This window comes from Saccostrea echinata, unplaced genomic scaffold (assembly GCF_033153115.1).
Source record: "Saccostrea echinata isolate AGI-Se365-2 ecotype Australia unplaced genomic scaffold, CSIRO_AGI_Sech_v1 ptg000002l, whole genome shotgun sequence".
Lineage (NCBI taxonomy): Eukaryota > Metazoa > Mollusca > Bivalvia > Ostreida > Ostreidae > Saccostrea > Saccostrea echinata.
In genome coordinates this window covers 24974351-24994829 of record NW_026889751.1, presented here as the reverse complement: position 1 = coordinate 24994829, position 20479 = coordinate 24974351, and the positions used below count along the sequence as shown (strand labels likewise).

At 33.2% G+C, this 20479-nt stretch overlaps 1 protein-coding gene across 1 annotated transcript; it reads right to left on the bottom strand.

The window, feature by feature from the left end:
• Positions 1–563: 563 nt before the first annotated feature.
• On the bottom strand, positions 564–20369 carry LOC133201913 (trigger factor-like). Its single transcript, XM_061337705.1, has 6 exons — positions 20316–20369; positions 18516–18583; positions 18138–18317; positions 17622–17733; positions 17331–17420; positions 564–1519 (listed from the first exon to the last, which is right to left on the bottom strand). The coding sequence occupies exons 1-6, from the start codon at positions 20367–20369 to the stop codon at positions 689–691; spliced, it is 1335 nt and encodes a 444-aa protein (XP_061193689.1). The 3' UTR covers positions 564–688.
• Between the last annotated feature and the right edge of the window lie 110 nt (positions 20370–20479).

Genomic DNA, 20479 nt, shown 5'->3' with positions numbered 1-20479 from the left:
CTTTACCCCGTTACATAACATGACCTCATAACCATCTGAACCTTTGCATAATGTGACCTCATACCCACCCCTGAACCTTTACATAACGTGACCTCATACCCATATGAACCTTTGCATAATGTGATCTCATACCCATCTGAACCTTTACCCTGTTACATAACATGACCTCATACCCATCTGAACCTTTGCATAATGTGACCTCATACCCACCCATCTGAACCTTTGCATAATGTGACCTCATACCCACCCATCTGAACCTTTGCATAATGTGACCTCATACCAAACTGAACCTTTACATAATGTGACCTCATACCCATATGAACCTTTACATAATGTGACCTCATACCCATATGAACCTTTGCATAATGTGACCTTATACCCATCTGAACCTTTACATGTACATACCGTGACCTCATACCCATCTGAACCTTTACATAATGTGACCTCATACCTATCTGAACTTTTGCATAATGTGACCTCATACACACTTATCTGAGACAAAGATAATGCTTATTTCCAAAGGAAATTTACCTTTTCATCATATTTTTAAAATTAAAAGAATATTCCATTTATGTAACATCTTTATTATACCTATATATTGAAACAAATTTACAATTTCAATAATATTCATTCATACTCAATGTAACAAAAATTCACACTAAATCCAGCATATTTAGAGTTGTTAAAATTATTTTTTATTTGGGTCTTTTTCATCTTTGCTCTCTTCAGATAAACTTCCTTGGTTATCACTGAGACCTTCATCGCTTTCATCTCCCTTTTTATCATCACTGTCATTATCATCGCTGTCACTATCAGAACTGTCACTGTCATCAGAACTCTCACTGTCAGAAGATGACGGTTCTTTTTCTGCTTCAGCCTTCTTGACAGAGCTGTCAGACATCCCTGTTGACTCTTGTACTTCCCTTAATTCTGTTTGTCCCTTTTTCACAGATTGAACATTTTCTGGTTCTGATTTAGAGGATACCATCTCCTTACGATCAGGTTCAGATTTTACCATCTCTTTGTGTTCAGGTTCAGATGATATCACCTCTTTGTGTTCAGGTTCAGATGATATCATCTCTTTGTGTTCAGGTTCAGACGATATCACCTCTTTGTGTTCAGGTTCAGACGATATCACCTCTTTGTGTTCAGGTTCAGATGAAATCACCTCTTTATGTTCTGGTACAGATTGTATGATTTCTCTGTTTTCTAGTTCAGATGCCTGTACTTTTGTATGTTTCTCCCTGGCTGGTTCAACTTCTAAATGTTCTTTCTTTGCAACCGTTACTTTCGCATGTTCTTGTGCAACATCTGGTAAGTCCTGTTTCTTCATTAATATTGTGCTTAAAAGGTGATTTGGAATTCCTCCGCGATGAATTTTAGGATTTAGGACATGTGAAATGGGAACTTTTTCCTTGTGAGTACTTTTTTCAATAGGAAGATTCACAGCTTCAGCCATCTCTTCTAGCTTGATAACAGCGTCTTTCTGTAAATGTTCTGGTAGCCTCTCCATTTTGAACTAAGATAAAAATAAATTACTTTTTAATTTTACAAACATTTTGAGCTGTTTGTTTGTTTGTTGTTTAATGTCCCTCTCGAGAATTTTTCACTCATATGGAGACGCCACCATTTGCCTGTGGAGAGCTGCAAATTTTGACCTATGCTTGGCACTCAGGACCATTGAGCAGTGAGGGTTTTTCGTGCCAGCACCTACTGCAACACAGGACCTCGGTTTATACGATCTCATCCGAAGGACCGGTCTCCACGTCCCACAGTGGGATTCGAACCCGCTACGTAAAGATCAACTCCTTACTCCATGGTTCTAGAGTGAACGCTCTAACCACTGCACCATGCGGGCACCTCATTAAGTAATGAATGTAAGTTTTGGACAATCAATACATTTATGAAAAAAGTTTTTTGTCATAGAGAAAATTACCGTATATCATACAAATAAGGGTCTAAAAATTGAGTTTAACTACCCGGTATTTCTTTTTCAGCATAGAGTACCTGCCATTTACTCCCAGGAAAAAAGTTTAAAAAAAAAACAAAGTACAGATGAACAGAAATAATTTTTGCTTACTTAAATTGATTAAATAAATTCAAACTAGTATTAATTGTAACGGGGACCGTTACAGATGTTCCCCAAACGCTCCCCAACTTCCTTTTGGTGTCTTATTCCCTGTAAGCTTCATTAAGTAAGACAATCAAGTATATTGGTTTTTTCACGCATTACACGCGTGCGCACGGGCACGGGCATACATGTACAAAATGACCATCTCAACTTGTCTACACTTTTAATACATCTTTATATTCAAATTTCATCAAAAGATAAAAAAAAATTCGGCTATATTAAGTATATCTGTCATTTTACGCATTGCAAGCGCGCGCACGTGCATGCATGTCCATGATGACCGTGTCATCTTGTCAACACTATTAATATATCTACATATTTTGAGTATCAAAGCATTTCATCAAAAAGTATAAAAGTTACAGCTATATCAAGTATATTGGTCATTTTAGCATTGCATGCGCGCGCATGTGCATGCATGTGCATGTTGACAATGTCGTCTTGTCTACATTTGTAATATATATTTATATTCTGAGTTTCAATGCAATTCAACAAAAAATGTGCAAGTTAAGTCTATATCAGTTGTTTTGGTTATTTCAATCATTGCACACGCGCGCACGTGCATGCATGTGCATGCTGACCATGTCATCTTGTCTACACTATTAATATATCCTTATATTCTGAGTATTAAAGTATTTCATCAAAAGATATGAAAGTTTTGGCTATATTAAGTATATTGGTCATTCTACTCATTGCATGCGCATGCACGTGCATGCATGTGCGCTGATCATGTCATGTTGTGTACACTTCAAATATATATTTATATTCTGAGTTTCAAAGCAATTCATAAAAAAAATGTACAAGTTAATTCTATATCATTTGTATTGGTTATTTCAATCATTGCACACGCGCGCACGTGCATGCATGTGCATTCTGACCATGTCATCTTGTCTATACTTTTAATATATCCTGATATCCTGAGTATCAACGCATTTCATCAAAAGATATGAAAGTTATAGCTATATCAAGTATATCTGTCATTTTACTCATTGCATGCGCACGCACGTGCACGCACGTGCATGTATATGTGCGCTGATCAAGTCTTCTTGTGTACACTTCTAATATATATTTATATTCTGAGTTTCAATGCAATTCATCAAAAAACGTATAAGTTAAGTCTATATCAATTGTATTGGTTATTTCAATCAATGCGCATGCGCGCACGTGCATGCATGCGCATTCTGACCATGTCATCTTGTCTACACTATTAATATATCCTTATATTCTGAGTATCAAAGCATTTCATCAAAAAATATAAAAGCTACAGCTATATCAAGTATATTGGTCATTTTACGCATTGCACGCGCACGCACGTGCATGCGCGTGCGCGCAAAATGACCTTCGTTCCGCAAATCTACATAACATTCCTATTAACCCTAAAAAGGTTTCACCTCAATCGGATGTGTAGTTTCGGAGATCACTCACGGACAAAAAAGTACCCAGGAAGAAAAATAATAATAACTAGAAACTCATTGCGAGCAATGAGAGGTCTTCCGTCCGATTTTGAGAATAAAAACGTAAATTCAAGCTGAAAAGGTGATAAAAGAAATTCAGACACTCTGGAGATTTAACCCTGGTCGTCAGCCTGAAAATCCAACGAGCTAACTATTAACCATTCACTTTTTTGCATCACTTCCTGTCACGACCGGAAGTAACAGCGATACGAGATTTTCTCGCGATTAAGAAAACTGATGACTGACTATCAGTCCTGAAAGTTTCAGACTTCAATCGTTTACTGTTGCCGAGCAATATTGTGAAAACAAATTCTAATTTTGAGGACAGGTAAACAAGCGACTGGAAGTGAATTTTATTAAAAAAAAAAATCTCTGACGTTTCTGTAGACATTTGCAGTATCTACAAAATGCATAAAAAACATTTCAAGTACTTTATCGATAAGCAATATTTATGACAAAAGTTAAATATCGAAATAACTTAGTTTATCACCTAAAACGGAAGTTGAAGTTTTAAAACAGCGAAAGAGATACAATAAATTAATGCAAACTTTAATTTTAAAAAGAAAAGTTAAATTTTTTTATTTCTTTGATGACTTCCTGTGACGACCGGAAGTTTAGACTGACGCGTTTATCCAAAATGGTTTTGCCTACTCCTCAAGGTCTGTTACTCATAAAAATTTGGTGTTTTAATCTTTTACCTATTTTTGAGATGTCGCTCAGACAATTTCTCATTTTGAGGACAGAAAAACACGCGACCAAAAGTGAAATTTTGAAAGATATTTAAGGTTACTCTAGATAAATAAAAACGAAAAATGCAAAAAATTCAGATATAGTCGGGATTAAACCAAGATCGGCTGCCTGAAAAGAGCTAGGTTCACTTTATGCATAAAATGGACCTGTAGATATACCAATTTATTGACTAACACTTTATGTTCCATTTTAAACATCAAGATAAAGTAGAGACTTAGTGCTTTCATAACCTATTAAAAATTTTCTCCTTAAAGCAAAGGTTCTGGAAAACAGGCTTCATGGAATTGCAATGTTATTGAATTTTAAGGAAAACTAGTATATTTGAGTACTTTCACAGAAGAGAAATAATATGAGCGCACCCTCTGATCTAAAAAAAAATAAAACAGGTTTTCTAATCCTCAGAAATAGTTCTATCAGTTAATAGTTGCATATTTAAGATCAGAGGTTACGCTCTATATTAAATATCGAAAAATAGCTTTAAAAATTGGCTGTTTTTTAGAATTTTTCAGGATATGAGGAAAATGGCGCATTTCATGACGTCATAATGCATTGGCTAGCCAGAAAATTACGTCTTTTTGATAGATACGCAGTCATCAAAGGTTTAAATGATATTTAATGCATTGTCAACTAAAACCAAGCAGTTTCAATTTTTCTGAAATTCACAGGGCCAAAAAAGACCCTAATTGAACCTTGTTCTTTAATATTGAAACCACTACATTAGCGCAATGTACCAGCCATCATCGATGTTTACCTTGCACTCATTCCCTGAAGTAACGAGTGTCAGGCAGGTTAATTTTTTTTCTTATAGTGCGGAATTATAGGATGAAAACTAGCCAGCTAAATTTTGTGCAAGTACTAGTAGATTTACATCGGATTTGTTACTTGAGTTTTAAGAATAACTGATAGCGGAGAAAATAATCTGTTACTGATCAAAATTAAAAAAAAAAAACTATTGTGTTTACTTCCTTTATTCTTTATGCATTCAACTTTCTATTCTATGCAATTCCAAATACAGACATGTCCGCGTAATCTTTTTTTGTACTTCTACACTACTGCATCAGACCATTTGTGAAAGGCGGGTCAAGATCAATATTTCGCGCCAAAGGTCACGAGTAAATCTTCGCGCCTTTTGTTTGGAATGTGTCTTCAATTGAATAAGTGTACGTGATAGCTTCAATGAAATTTAAAAAAATATATGTTGCTATAGCCTGAATTTCGAGCCTAAGAATGTATATTTATCACACTGTATATATAACATATCGTATACAGGCAAATAACATAAAGGCAGCGCTAAGTTTCCTTACACATTTTATATTTCTCTTTACCCCCAAAGTGGATTATTCCAATTAGTAACACATTAATGAAAAGACTAGAATGTTTTGCAACAAAACACGTTTCGCCATATGACGCTCAAGGAATCCGATACCTATTATGTTCAGTAACTAGCATCTATAAAGAAATATTACCCCACTAATATCAAAGAAAAATATTGAAAAACGTAAAAGTTGAAAAATTGACTTTTTTAATTCGCTTCCGGTAGCGACCGGAAGTACTCACGACGCACGAAAAGGCAAACCCGCATATCTAGAAGTCATGTTCTATGCTCTCCAACAAGTCTCCAGTCCATATCTTTAGCTGTTCTTTAGATCTCGCGTGGATAAAATTTCATTTCAAAATCAGAAAAATGTCCATAACTTGGAACCGGAAATGATTTTCTCCAAAATTCTTTCAAATGTAACAATGGCATTTTATAGCGCATTATCCCTGAAAGTTTGATGAAAAACCATTGAATAGTTCTCGAGATATTGCGTGCACAAGATTTGTCTAAAAAATCTATTTTTAAAATATCTTCTGGTGGACAATTTTAAAAACAAATTATATATTAAGCATTACGATAAGAATCTCTATTACCTCTATTAAAATTAAAAAAAAATATTGAAAAACGTAAAAGTTGAAAAAATTGACTTTTTAAATTCGCTTCCGGTAGCGACCGGAAATACTCACGACGCACGAAAAGGCAAACCCGCATATCTAGAAGTCATGTTCTATGCTCTCCAACAAGTCTCCAGTTCATATCTTTAGCCATTCTTTAGATCTCGCGTGGATAAAATTTCATTTTAAAATCAGAAAAATGTCCATAACTTGGAACCGGAAGCGAATTTCTCCAAAACTCTTTCAAATGTAACAATGGCATTTTATAGCGCATTATCTCTGAAAGTTTGAAGAAAATCCACTGAATAGTTCTCGAGATATTCCGTGCACAAAATTTGTCTAAAAAATAAGAATAATAATAATAATAATAATAATAACTAGATGGTTCTCGTTGCGAGCAACGAGTGGGTCTTCCGTCCGATTTTGGATGAGATTAATCAAGATCTTGACTGAGATATTTGTCTATAAAAGTGAAAGGATGATTGTTTTAAACGTTATTCAGATCATCTTTTGTTCAATATTGCTTATCAAAATATTTCTCCTTTTCGAGATATAAAGTGTCAAAGATTTAGCATTCTGGCCCCTTATGGTCCCTTATTACGTAACATATGATCAAAACTTTACAATATATAGCTGCAAAATATTAATATGAACATTTTTGCTTCAGTAATTTATAGCAAAATATTGATCATTAAAAAGTTATAGATAAAAGACTTTTGGCCCTTCTGAGCCCCTAATTTGAGGGGTCAGCCCCTTTCTCTTGATATCAAATAAAAGGTCTTGTGATTTGGAAGACTTTTTGTTCAACAACTATTCAGAAATTTCCTTTCGTTTAAGAGATATATAGAATAACAATATTTAGGGGCCAGCCCTCCAAGTCCTTAATGGGGATGTCTTGCAAAAATTAAAAGGGTGTATATTGTTAAGAACATTATTCTGACCATCTTTTGTTCAATATTGCTTATCAAAATATTTCTCCTTTTCGAGATACAAAGTGTCAAAGATTTAGCATTCTGGCCCCTTATGGCCCCTTATTACGTAACATATGATCCAAATTTTATAATATATAGTTGCAGAATGTTAAGATGAACATTTTTGCTTCAGTAATTTATAACAAAATATTGATCATTAAAGAGTTAGAGATAAAAGACTTTTGGCCCTTCTGAACCCCTAATTTGAGGGGTCAGCCCCTTTTTCTTGATATCAAATAAAAGGTCTTGTGATTTGGAAGACTTTTTGTTCAACAACTATTCAGAAATTTCCTTTCGTTTAAGAGATATATAGAATAACAATATTTAGGGGCCAGCCCTCCAAGTCCTTAATGGGGATGTCTTGCAAAAATTAAAAGGGTGTATATTGTTAAGAACATTATTCTGACCATCTTTTGTTCAATATTGCTTATCAAAATATTTCTCCTTTTCGAGATATAAAGTGTCAAAGATTTAGCATTCTGGCCCCTTATAGCCCCTTATTACGTAACATATGATCCAAATTTTATAATATATAGTTGCAGAATGTTAAGATGAACATTTTTGCTTCAGTAATTTATAACAAAATATTGATCATTAAAGAGTTAGAGATAAAAGACTTTTGGCCCTTCTGAACCCCTAATTTGAGGGGTCAGCCCCTTTTTCTTGATATTAAATAAAAGGTCTTGTGATTTGGAAGACTTTTTGTTCAACAACTATTCAGAAATTTCCTTTCGTTTAAAAGATATATAGAATAACAATACTTAGGGGCCAGCCCTCCAAGTCCTTAATGGGGATGTCTTGCAAAAATTAAAAGGGTATATATTGTTAAGAACATTATTCTGAACATCTTTTGTTCAATATTGCTTATCAAAATATTTCTCCTTTTCGAGATACAAAGTGTCAAAGATTTAGCATTCTGGCCCCTTATGGCCCCTTATTACGTAACATATGATCCAAATTTTATAATATATAGTTGCAGAATGTTAAGATGAACATTTTTGCTTCAGTAATTTATAACAAAATATTGATCATTAAAGAGTTAGAGATAAAAGACTTTTGGCCCTTCTGAGCCCCTAATTTGAGGGGTCAGCCCCTTTTTCTTGATATCAAATAAAAGGTATTGTGATTTGGAAGACTTTTTGTTCAACAACTATTCAGAAATTTCCTTTCGTTTAAGAGATATATAGAATAACAATATTTAGGGGCCAGCCCTCCAAGTCCTTAATGGGGATGTCTTGCAAAAATTAAAAGGGTGTATATTGTTAAGAACATTATTCTGAACATCTTTTGTTCAATATTGCTTATCAAAATATTTCTCCTTTTCGAGATACAAAGTGTCAAAGATTTAGCATTCTGGCCCCTTATAGCCCCTTATTACGTAACATATGATCCAAATTTTATAATATATAGTTGCAGAATGTTAAGATGAACATTTTTGCTTCAGTAATTTATAACAAAATATTGATCATTAAAGAGTTAGAGATAAAAGACTTTTGGCCCTTCTGAACCCCTAATTTGAGGGGTCAGCCCCTTTTTCTTGATATAAAATAAAAGGTCTTGTGATTTGGAAGACTTTTTGTTCAACAACTATTCAGAAATTTCCTTTCGTTTAAGAGATATATAGAATAACAATATTTAGGGGCCAGCCCTCCAAGTCCTTAATGGGGATGTCTTGCAAAAATTAAAAGGGTGTATATTGTTAAGAACATTATTCTGACCATCTTTTGTTCAATATTGCTTATCAAAATATTTCTCCTTTTCGAGATACAAAGTGTCAAAGATTTAGCATTCTGGCCCCTTATGGCCCCTTATTACGTAACATATGATCCAAATTTTATAATATATAGTTGCAGAATGTTAAGATGAACATTTTTGCTTCAGTAATTTATAACAAAATATTGATCATTAAAGAGTTAGAGATAAAAGACTTTTGGCCCTTCTGAACCCCTAATTTGAAGGGTCAGCCCCTTTTTCTTGATATCAAATAAAAGGTCTTGTGATTTGGAAGACTTTTTGTTCAACAACTATTCAGAAATTTCCTTTCGTTTAAGAGATATATAGAATAACAATATTTAGGGGCCAGCCCTCCAAGTCCTTAATGGGGATGTCTTGCAAAAATTAAAAGGGTGTATATTGTTAAGAACATTATTCTGAACATCTTTTGTTCAATATTGCTTATCAAAATATTTCTCCTTTTCGAGATACAAAGTGTCAAAGATTTAGCATTCTGGCCCCTTATAGCCCCTTATTACGTAACATATGATCCAAATTTTATAATATATAGTTGCAAAATGTTAAGATGAACATTTTTGCTTCAGTAATTTATAACAAAATATTGATCATTAAAGAGTTAGAGATAAAAAACTTTTGGCCCTTCTGAACCCCTAATTTGAAGGGTCAGCCCCTTTTTCTTGATATCAAATAAAAGGTCTTGTGATTTGGAAGACTTTTTGTTCAACAACTATTCAGAAATTTCCTTTCGTTTAAGAGATATATAGAATAACAATATTTAGGGGCCAGCCCTCCAAGTCCTTAATGGGGATGTCTTGCAAAAATTAAAAGGGTGTATATTGTTAAGAACATTATTCTGAACATCTTTTGTTCAATATTGCTTATCAAAATATTTCTCCTTTTCGAGATACAAAGTGTCAAAGATTTAGCATTCTGGCCCCTTATAGCCCCTTATTACGTAACATATGATCCAAATTTTATAATATATAGTTGCAAAATGTTAAGATGAACATTTTTGCTTCAGTAATTTATAACAAAATATTGATCATTAAAGAGTTAGAGATAAAAGACTTTTGGCCCTTCTGAACCCCTAATTTGAGGGGTCAGCCCCTTTTTCTTGATATCAAATAAAAGGTCTTGTGATTTGGAAGACTTTTTGTTCAACAACTATTCAGAAATTTCCTTTCGTTTAAGAGATATATAGAATAACAATATTTAGGGGCCAGCCCTCCAAGTCCTTAATGGGGATGTCTTGCAAAAATTAAAAGGGTGTATATTGTTAAGAACATTATTCTGACCATCTTTTGTTCAATATTGCTTATCAAAATATTTCTCCTTTTTCGAGATACAAAGTGTCAAAGATTTAGCATTCTGGCCCCTTATGGTCCCTTATTGCGTAACATATGATCCAAATTTTATAATATATAGTTGCAGAATGTTAAGATGAACATTTTTGCTTCAGTAATTTATAACAAAATATTGATCATTAAAGAGTTAGAGATAAAAGACTTTTGGCCCTTCTGAACCCCTAATTTGAAGGGTCAGCCCCTTTTTCTTGATATCAAATAAAAGGTCTTGTGATTTGGAAGACTTTTTGTTCAACAACTATTCAGAAATTTCCTTTCGTTTAAGAGATATATAGAATAACAATATTTAGGGGCCAGTCCTCCAAGTCCTTAATGGGGATGTCTTGCAAAAATTAAAAGGGTGTATATTGTTAAGAACATTATTCTGAACATCTTTTGTTCAATATTGCTTATCAAAATATTTCTCCTTTTCGAGATACAAAGTGTCAAAGATTTAGCATTCTGGCCCCTTATGGTCCCTTATTACGTAACATATGATCCAAATTTTATAATATATAGTTGCAGAATGTTAAGATGAACATTTTTGCTTCAGTAATTTATAACAAAATATTGATCATTAAAGAGTTAGAGATAAAAGACTTTTGGCCCTTCTGAACCCCTAATTTGAGGGGTCAGCCCCTTTTTCTTGATATCAAATAAAAGGTCTTGTGATTTGGAAGACTTTTTGTTCAACAACTATTCAGAAATTTCCTTTCGTTTAAGAGATATATAGAATAACAATATTTAGGGGCCAGTCCTCCAAGTCCTTAATGGGGATGTCTTGCAAAAATTAAAAGGGTGTATATTGTTAAGAACATTATTCTGAACATCTTTTGTTCAATATTGCTTATCAAAATATTTCTCCTTTTCGAGATACAAAGTGTCAAAGATTTAGCATTCTGGCCCCTTATGGCCCCTTATTACGTAACATATGATCCAAATTTTATAATATATAGTTGCAGAATGTTAAGATGAACATTTTTGCTTCAGTAATTTATAACAAAATATTGATCATTAAAGAGTTAGAGATAAAAGACTTTTGGCCCTTCTGAACCCCTAATTTGAGGGGTCAGCCCCTTTTTCTTGATATCAAATAAAAGGTCTTGTGATTTGGAAGACTTTTTGTTCAACAACTATTCAGAAATTTCCTTTCGTTTAAGAGATATATAGAATAACAATATTTAGGGGCCAGCCCTCCAAGTCCTTAATGGGGATGTCTTGCAAAATTTAAAAGGGTGTATATTGTTAAGAACATTATTCTGAACATCTTTTGTTCAATATTGCTTATCAAAATATTTCTCCTTTTCGAGATACAAAGTGTCAAAGATTTAGCATTCTGGCCCCTTATGGCCCCTTATTACGTAACATATGATCCAAATTTTATAATATATAGTTGCAGAATGTTAAGATGAACATTTTTGTTTCAGTAATTTATAACAAAATATTGATCATTAAAGAGTTATAGATAAAAGACTTTTGGCCCTTCTGAGCCCCTAATTTGAGGGGTCAGTCCCTTTTTATTGATATCAAATAAAAGGTCTTGTGATTTTAAAGACTTTTTGTTCAATATATTTTAACAAAATATTTTTATTTAAAATGTTATTATAAGAAATGTCTCTAAAATTCACTCAAAAATTTCGTCCTAATTTTCGACCCCTACCGAGCCTCCATAATTTGCACTTCCGGAAAATTTGAAAACCAAGGTGCACATCTAGAACATGTCCTCTATCACCACTGAAAGTTTCAATACTCTAGCATTTGTCGTTCTTGAGTTTTTGTGCAGACACAAGGTCTATCTAAAAATCGATCAAAGGGCGATAACTTCTGACCGGAAGTGATTTTTCAAAAACTGAAAGGGCGTTATAAACTTCAGATAGCAACGCATTAACCCTGAAAATTTGAAGCAAATCGATCGAGCGGTCTCCGAGAAATCTTCTGCACAAAATCGGTAAGGAAAAAAAAAAGAATAATAACTAGATGCGATCTCGTTGCGAGCAACGAGTGGGTCTTCCGTCCGATTTTTGATAAGATGAAGTCAGAATTTGACTGAGATTTTTGTTCAAATATGATGATAAAAATAAATTAAGACGAAAATTTTGCTTCAGTAGTGTGTATTAAAATATTGATCATTAAAAAGTTATAGATTAAAGACATTGGGCCCGTCCTGGTCCCTATTTTGAGGGACCAGTCCTTTTTTCTTTGTATCTTCCTATAGCTCTCATGATTTTGAACATTTTTGTTCAACAACTATTCTGAAATTCTTTTTCGCTTCCGAGATATATGCAAAAGAAATATTTAGGGGCTGGCCCTTCAACTCCTTAATGGGGCCGTTTCGCAAAAATGAAAAGGTTACATATTGTTTAAAACCTTATTTTGAACATCTTTTATTCAACACTGCTGATCAAAATATTTCCCAATTTCGGGATATAGAGTGCCAAAGATTTGTCATTCTGGCCCCTTGTGGCCCCTAATTATGTAACATATGATGTGAATATTATAATATATAGTTGTAAATTGCTGAGATAAACATGTTTGCTTCAGTAATGAATTACAAAATGTTGAGCATTAAAGAGTTATTCATCAGAGACTATCGGCCCCTCTCAGCCCCTATTTTGAGGGGCCAGTCCCCTTTTCTTCATATCACTTTAAAGCTCTTATGATTTTGAACATTTTTTGTTCAACAACTATTCAGAAATTCTTTTTCGTTTCCGAGATATTAGCAAAAGAAGTATTTAGGGGCCGGCCCTTTAACTCCTTATTGGGGACGTTAAGCATAAAATAAAAGGTTGCATATTGTTCAGAACATTATTTTGAACATCTTTTGTTCAGTATTGCATATCAAAATATTTCACACTTTTTGAGATATATAGCGTTAAAGATTTTACATTTTGGCCCCATATGACCCCTAATTATGTAACATATAATGTGAATATCATAATATGTAGTTGTAAATCGTTAATATTAACATTTTTGCTTCAGCAATGCATTACAAAATATTGATCGTTAACGAGTTATTGATTAAAGACTTTCGGTCCCTCTCGGCCCTTATTTTGAGGGGCCAGCCCCTTTTTCTTCATACCACTTTAAAGCTCTTATGATTTTGAACACTTTTTGTTCAACAACTATTCAGAAATTCTTGTTCGTTTCCGAGATATTAGCAAAAGAGGTATTTAGGGGCCGACCCTTTAACTCCTTATTGGGGACGTTAAGCAAAAAATAAAAGGTTGCATATTGTTCAGAACATTATTTTGAACATCTTTTTTTCAGTATTGCATATCAAATATTTCACACTTTCGAGATATATAGCGTTAAAGATTTTGCATTCTGGCCCCTCATGGCCCCTAATTATGTAACATATAATGTGAATATCATAACATGTAGTTGTAAATCGTTAATATTAACATTTTTGCTTCAGGAATGCATCACAAAATATTGATCGTTAACGAGTTATTGATTAAAGACTTTCGGTCACTCTCGGCCCTTATTTTGAGGGGCCAGCCCCTTTTTCTTCATATCACTTTAAAGCTCTTATGATTTTGAACACTTTTTGTTCAACAACCATTCAGAAATTCCTTTTCGTTTCCGAGATATTACCAAAAGAGGTATTTAGGGGCCGGCCCTTTAACTCCTTAATTGGGACGTTTAGAGAAAAATGAAACGTTGCATATTGTTTAGATCATTATTTTGAACATCTTTTGTTCAATATTGCTTATCAAAATATTTCCCACTTTTGAAATATAAAACGTCAAAGATTTTGCATTCTGGCCCCTAATGGCCCCTAATTATGTAACATATGATGTGAATTTTATAATATATAGTTGTAAATTGTTGAGTTAAACATTTTTGCTTCAGTAATGCATTACAAAATATTGATCGTTAAAGAGTTATTGATTAAAGACTTTTGGCCCTGCTCAGCCCCTAATGTGATGAGTCAGCCCTTTTTCTTTGATATCATATAAAAGATCTTGTAATTCTACACAATTTCTATCCTATATGTTTTTAGAAAATTTCTATAGTTTTAGAGATATGATAAAAAATGTCTCGAAAATTCACTTCTGATTCATGTCCTAAATTTCGACCCCTACCGAGCGTCCATACTAGGTACTTCCGGAAAATTTGAAAACCCAGGTGCAAAACTTCAACATGTCGTCTATAATCGCTGAAAATTTCAGCGCTCTAGCTTTTGCCGTTTTTTAGTTTTTGTGTCGACAAAATGGTTATCTGAAAATCGATTAAAGGGCGATAACTTCAGACCGGAAGTGAATTTTAAGGATTTGAACAAAAAAGGATCATCTTCAGATCAAAAGGCATTACCCCTGAAAATTTCATGAAAATCGATCAAACCGTTTGCGAGATATCTTCTGCACAAAAATTGTAAAGAAAAAGTGGAATAATAATAATAATAATAATAATAAAAGTGAAAAAGAAACAATACAATAATAGAAGGGTCTTCCGTTGGAGACGGAAGACCCTAATAATAAAAAGAAAAGTGAAAAATCAACAATAGAATAATAGAAGGGTCTTCCGCAGAAGACGGAAGACCCTAATAATAATAAGAAACAGTAGAATCACTATAAGGTCTTCCGTGAAGACGGAAGACCTTAATAATAATAACTAGAAACCTTGTTGCCATGGCAACAAGAAGGTCTTCCGTCCCTTCTCTGTCTTCATAGATGTTGATTCCTCTTTATACAACATGTTATGTTGTGCATTTCCTGTCACACCTTCATACAAAAAATAGTTCCTTGGCCATGCGCTCGGCACTTTGAAATGAAAGTTGCGGATATTTTGTATGAGACCTTAAAAACGAGGCCCCGTGTCACGGCAGGTGTTGGCACGATAAAGATCCCTCACTGCTCAATGGCCCTGAGTGCCGAGTAAAAGTCTAAATTTGAAGCCCTTCACCGGTGGTTACGTCTCTATATGAGTGAAAAATTCTCGAATGGGACTTAAATCAACATATAATCAATCAATCAATCATACATAAAATATAATTAAACGTTTATATTTTGAAAATATTGCAAAACTGGAATGAAAAAAATACGAGATATCATTTTAAGGAGGGGGGAGGACCTATGTTCCAAAACATATTTGTGTGAATTTTTTTAAACTTTGAGATTCTCACACTTAATTGTACAAAATATAAAATTATGTTAAATATTTTTTTAATTCAAGACCCGATTTCATGCATTTCAGGTTACCCCCACCCCCACCCCCCCACCCCCTGAGTCAGCACCACACACGCATAACAAAATGATTGACACTTTACGTGAAAGCATATTTTTTCACATACTGTTTCAAGTATACAGATTTTTATGTGTTTCATTGTGTTAATACTGTATACCATTAATTAACCATACCTTTATCCGCTAAGTCGCTTTGAGCTCTTAATTATGACGGATCTTGCTCTAAACTAAATGTCATTGAAGTTCCCTCTCATTTGAAATTGCTATTTTTATTCAATCAAGATGAGAAAATAATAAATTCTACTTTCAAAATTTAATTTGGCAAATCTCCGATTTGTGATTCAATTTCATAAGTACCTAGCTACATTAACATTTTTACCTTATTTTGTCATATCACACACATATGCACATTAATTAGTGCAAAGTTCAACTGCAAACTTTTTATGAAGGAGTAAAAAGACACAGTACCATTGTGAAGTCAAACACCATTGCTCTGACGTTGAACGACATAGCCCCCCCCCCCCTTTTAAAGATAAAATATTACATTTAAGCCCAAACAACAGTGTGAAAAAAATCGGACATTCTGGGGATTAAATAGTGCAAAATTTAACTGCAAACTCTTTATGAAGGAGTAAAAAGACACAGTGCCATTGTGAAGTCAAACACCATTTCTCTGACGTTGAACGACATAGCCCCCCCCCCCCCCCCTTCCTTTAAAGATAAAATATTACATTTGAGCCCAATCAACAGTGTGAAAAAAATCGGAATTTTGGGGATTGAATAGTGCAAAATTTAACTGCAAACTCTTTATGAAGGAGTAAAAAGACACAGTGCCATTGTGAAGTCAAACACCATTGCTCTGATGTTGAACGACATAGCCCCCCCCCCTTTAAATATAAATAAAATATTACATTTGAGCCCAAACAATAGTGTGAAAAAATTTGGACATTCTGGGGATTGAATACGAGTTGCCTGCGTGAAAATTCAACAAGCTTACCATTACGCTATCAAAGACCATCGTATCAAAGTAGCAAGCAATAAATATCTAGAGTACGGGTTAATCCATTTTTGAATAAATTACATATTTAGCATTCTGATAAGATTCTTTATTTAACCTATAAATATCATAAAAAAATAATGAAAAACAAAAAAGTTCAAAAAACTACCCTCTTTAAATCACTTCCTGTGACGACCGGAAGTGGCGACGACACACGAAATGTTTCCATCACACATCTACAAATCACCTTCTATCATACCTGAAAGTTTCAGACTCCTTCTTTTAACAGTTTCCGAGAACATTCACGGACTAGATTTTTAGTGGAAAAAGTGAAAAATCGTAATAATTCCTGACCGGAAGTGAATTTTTCCAAACTTTTTCAATATTTCAAAATGGCATGAGATAACACATCATTCCTGAAAATTTGGCTGAAAATGATTGAGTAGTTTTTGAGATATCGCGATTTGAAAAGGTCAGAAAAATAAAAATGAAAAATAATAATAATAATAATAATAATAATAATAAGAAACAGTAGAATCACTATAAGGTCTTCCGTGAAGACGGAAGACCTTAATAAGAAACAGAGTAAAAACAATATGTTCCCAAACTTCGTTTGGGGAACATAATAAAGTGTTCAATTATCTTACATGTATCTTGGTCTAATGTTAAGAATGCATGAATTGATTACAAATTGAATAATGCACTGTTTAATTCAATTACAGTAATTTTATTCTATAACTAAGGGCAGATCACTCTAACTGTATAAGAATACCATGGAATTAGAACTCTCTAGTGTGCAGTGTATAGAGGGTCCTTAATATAACTAATTATTTACCTTTGTAATTTTCATGGCGACACCCTCTGGCAGGTTTCTCTGTATGTATTCTAAAAATGTTCTGGCTGTTGACCCGGTGAGGTTATAATACTGAAAAACAGCAGATGTAGCTTTATTTAAATCTTCATCCATTAAAACATTTTATGGAAGTGAAAAAAAAAACATTTTTAATTTTACAAGTAGGTACGTATAATAATGCTGAGATATATTTTGGGCATATCTATATCAGATGGGTACATTTTTTGTTCATGGTACAAAAGCAAAAGAAAAAAAAGACCTCAGTGAACTTACAATAAATGTTCTAACATGTGTTCTAGCTTCATACTGCACTCGGTGCTTCTTGAAGATATGCACTGACTTATTTAAGGTCAATTTATCAAAGGTGGGTTTTCTTTGAACATATCTAAAAGCAAAATCAATTTTTAAAGTCATTTTCAAATTCTGTCATAAAATTGTTCCATTTCAATTATTATTAAAATTCTTTAAAAAATTCTTAAAAATGAAATTGATTCACTATTTCCTATCAAAATTTGTATAAGAGCCCTTTTTAGGAAAATAAACACAGAGACATTAAAAATCAAAAGTTTCCAATGAAATTTTTAAAATCCATTAGTGTTTAAAGTTAGTTCAAACTAAGTTATATCATATACAGTGTATTTACATAGCCAGTGTTTGAAATCACCAGGCGGTTGACAACCCGAGACACAAATCTGAGTATCATTTTCATAAGACTATTCAAATTATTTTAGCATATGATATAGTTACCCTTGAAAGAAATCAAGTTTATGGAATACTTTGTAAACTTACGTGTCATGGGGACCAAGGTCTAAATGAAATGCTGTCTGTTTCAGATACCAGTAGTAACTGTCAAGAACCTTGCGTTCATGGCCTTTGACCTCCACCATGATTTTACTGTAGAGATCGTCTTCTTCATTTGTTTGTTGTTGATCAGTTGTGCTTATTCCACATTGTAACTGATAGGAAGGACTGAAATTGTTAATTAGAGGGTTCAGTGACAGTTTTACTGTCATTAAAGATAGAAAAAATTTTCAAAATGTTTTTTTCTTATAAAATTCTTATAGTTAATTTTTCAGAATTTATGACAAATCAAACACTAAAAAAGATAAACCTTACTTGAAATGTAAAAGGTGTATGCTGATAGATTTTTTCCAACTGTTTACATACCTTACAGAAAGAATTTGCAATAGTGAAGGATTGCATTTAACACTGAAGGAGTTATACAGGCTGGTTTTCTGAAAAGAAAACATTTGAAACCATGAAGAAAAAAAAATGAATCTAATCATGTTGCATTGCAATACAGTTTTATATAATTCCTTTCATATCTAAAATAAAACAGTTCAATTTAAACAAGCCGAAGCCTTTTACTTAAAATTTACACAACTCTAATTTATGACTTCAGTTCACATAAAGGTATTTTTTAAAATATACAACAGTAAGGTATTTAATTAAACAGCCAAACAAGAATTGACAAATCACTCAAAGTGTTCCAATAATGCATTTTAAAAACTTGGCTAGCAATGATGTTGCTGACTTCATTGTCTTTACCTTCAAATTCTTTTGATTTGTAATTTTTGAAAATTTTATGAATTATCTAAAAGCTGAATTTTTAAATATATTACACTTGGTACATAAGCCCCCCCCCCCCCCCCCCCCACTTTGTTGAGGTGAGCTAAAAATCCATTGATCCAGATCATAGGCCTTTAGATCACTTTAATCCGACTGACAAAACTGGGGTTACACAAAAAAAAATAAAGGTCTGGAACTCCTCAAATAGGGTACCTACTGTTGCCAATGAAATATTGATAAATCAATTAATTTAAAATTGCACAATCTATTCACATTTCTTCACATACATGTATAAACAAACTACATTACTACCAAAGTTTATTCTGAAATTCCATATACTTCCCAAGATATGCTAAAATCTATTCCAAAATTGAACCCATTTTTCTTTACTCGAAACTAGCATGGCCCCCTGATCATTCACACTAACTGTAAAGCGGGAACGACAGACAAATTTTTCCCAAAAATTATTCTATACTCTCTAAACATTTGCTTATTAGCACTCAGTCCCTACAAAAATTTATCTGATTTCCTCATATAGTCTTACCAAATAAGCAAAATTTTTAGTGGTTTAATTTTTTAAAAATAATACATTCCAGGAAAATTTCGTACAATCATAGCTCATTAGTTAACAACATGGCTGTACAGCTGTTGAAGCAGACATTTTAAAATGTTTTTACTAAAAAGGAATTATTAGAGACTAAATTTATGATCAACAAGAAATGTTGAAGATCATGCAAATACTATGCAACTGTTGGCTGCAGTTCAAACACTGTCTGTGAACATGTAAATGACCAGGGCACAAGTTTATTTCTAGTAAAGAAAAATAGAGCAAATTTGGAATTGATTTCAGCATATCTCAGGAATTACATGGATTTTTTTTTTTTTTTTTTTTGTATTGCCCCATTTTTGTCAGTCGAATTAAAGAAATCCAAAGGCCCGTGATTCAAATATTCTTATGATCAGGTTTTTACCACATATTACCAAATTTACAACTAAACATCTTTCCCATCTTAAAAGCATGAAGCGAATTTGGGGTACAAAAACACATTTTCATGAATGCTGATCTATAGCATGCAGGTGGGTACAATATATTCCTTTGTTCCAACAAAAATAAAGTATACATTTCATGATGCTTGATGCTTCTAATTTCAATCCTATTTTTTTTTCAACTGTAAAACATGCATGCAGTGCCATGCACATGTCTTCAGATACTAGCCTTACAACTACCGATCAGAGAAAATTCGACCTCAACCTTCGAGATAATTCGAACTAAATGCAAATTTGACAGTTTATGAAATGTGACCCACTTTATCTTGAATGTACATAATATGTTTAAGTATGGTTGATTTCAATATTTTTAATGATTTGATAATAAAGGCAAATTCATGCCCAGTTTACCCGAAATAACGATGAAACTCTTCTGCAAGCTACAAATGCTCTACCGGAAGCCATGCCAGCAATATTTATGCGGTCCTGTGCAGACTAGAGATCATATATAGTTTCAGTTAATAATGTAAATTTTTAATGATTTGTATATTTTTGTTTTGAAGATAAAATATTTT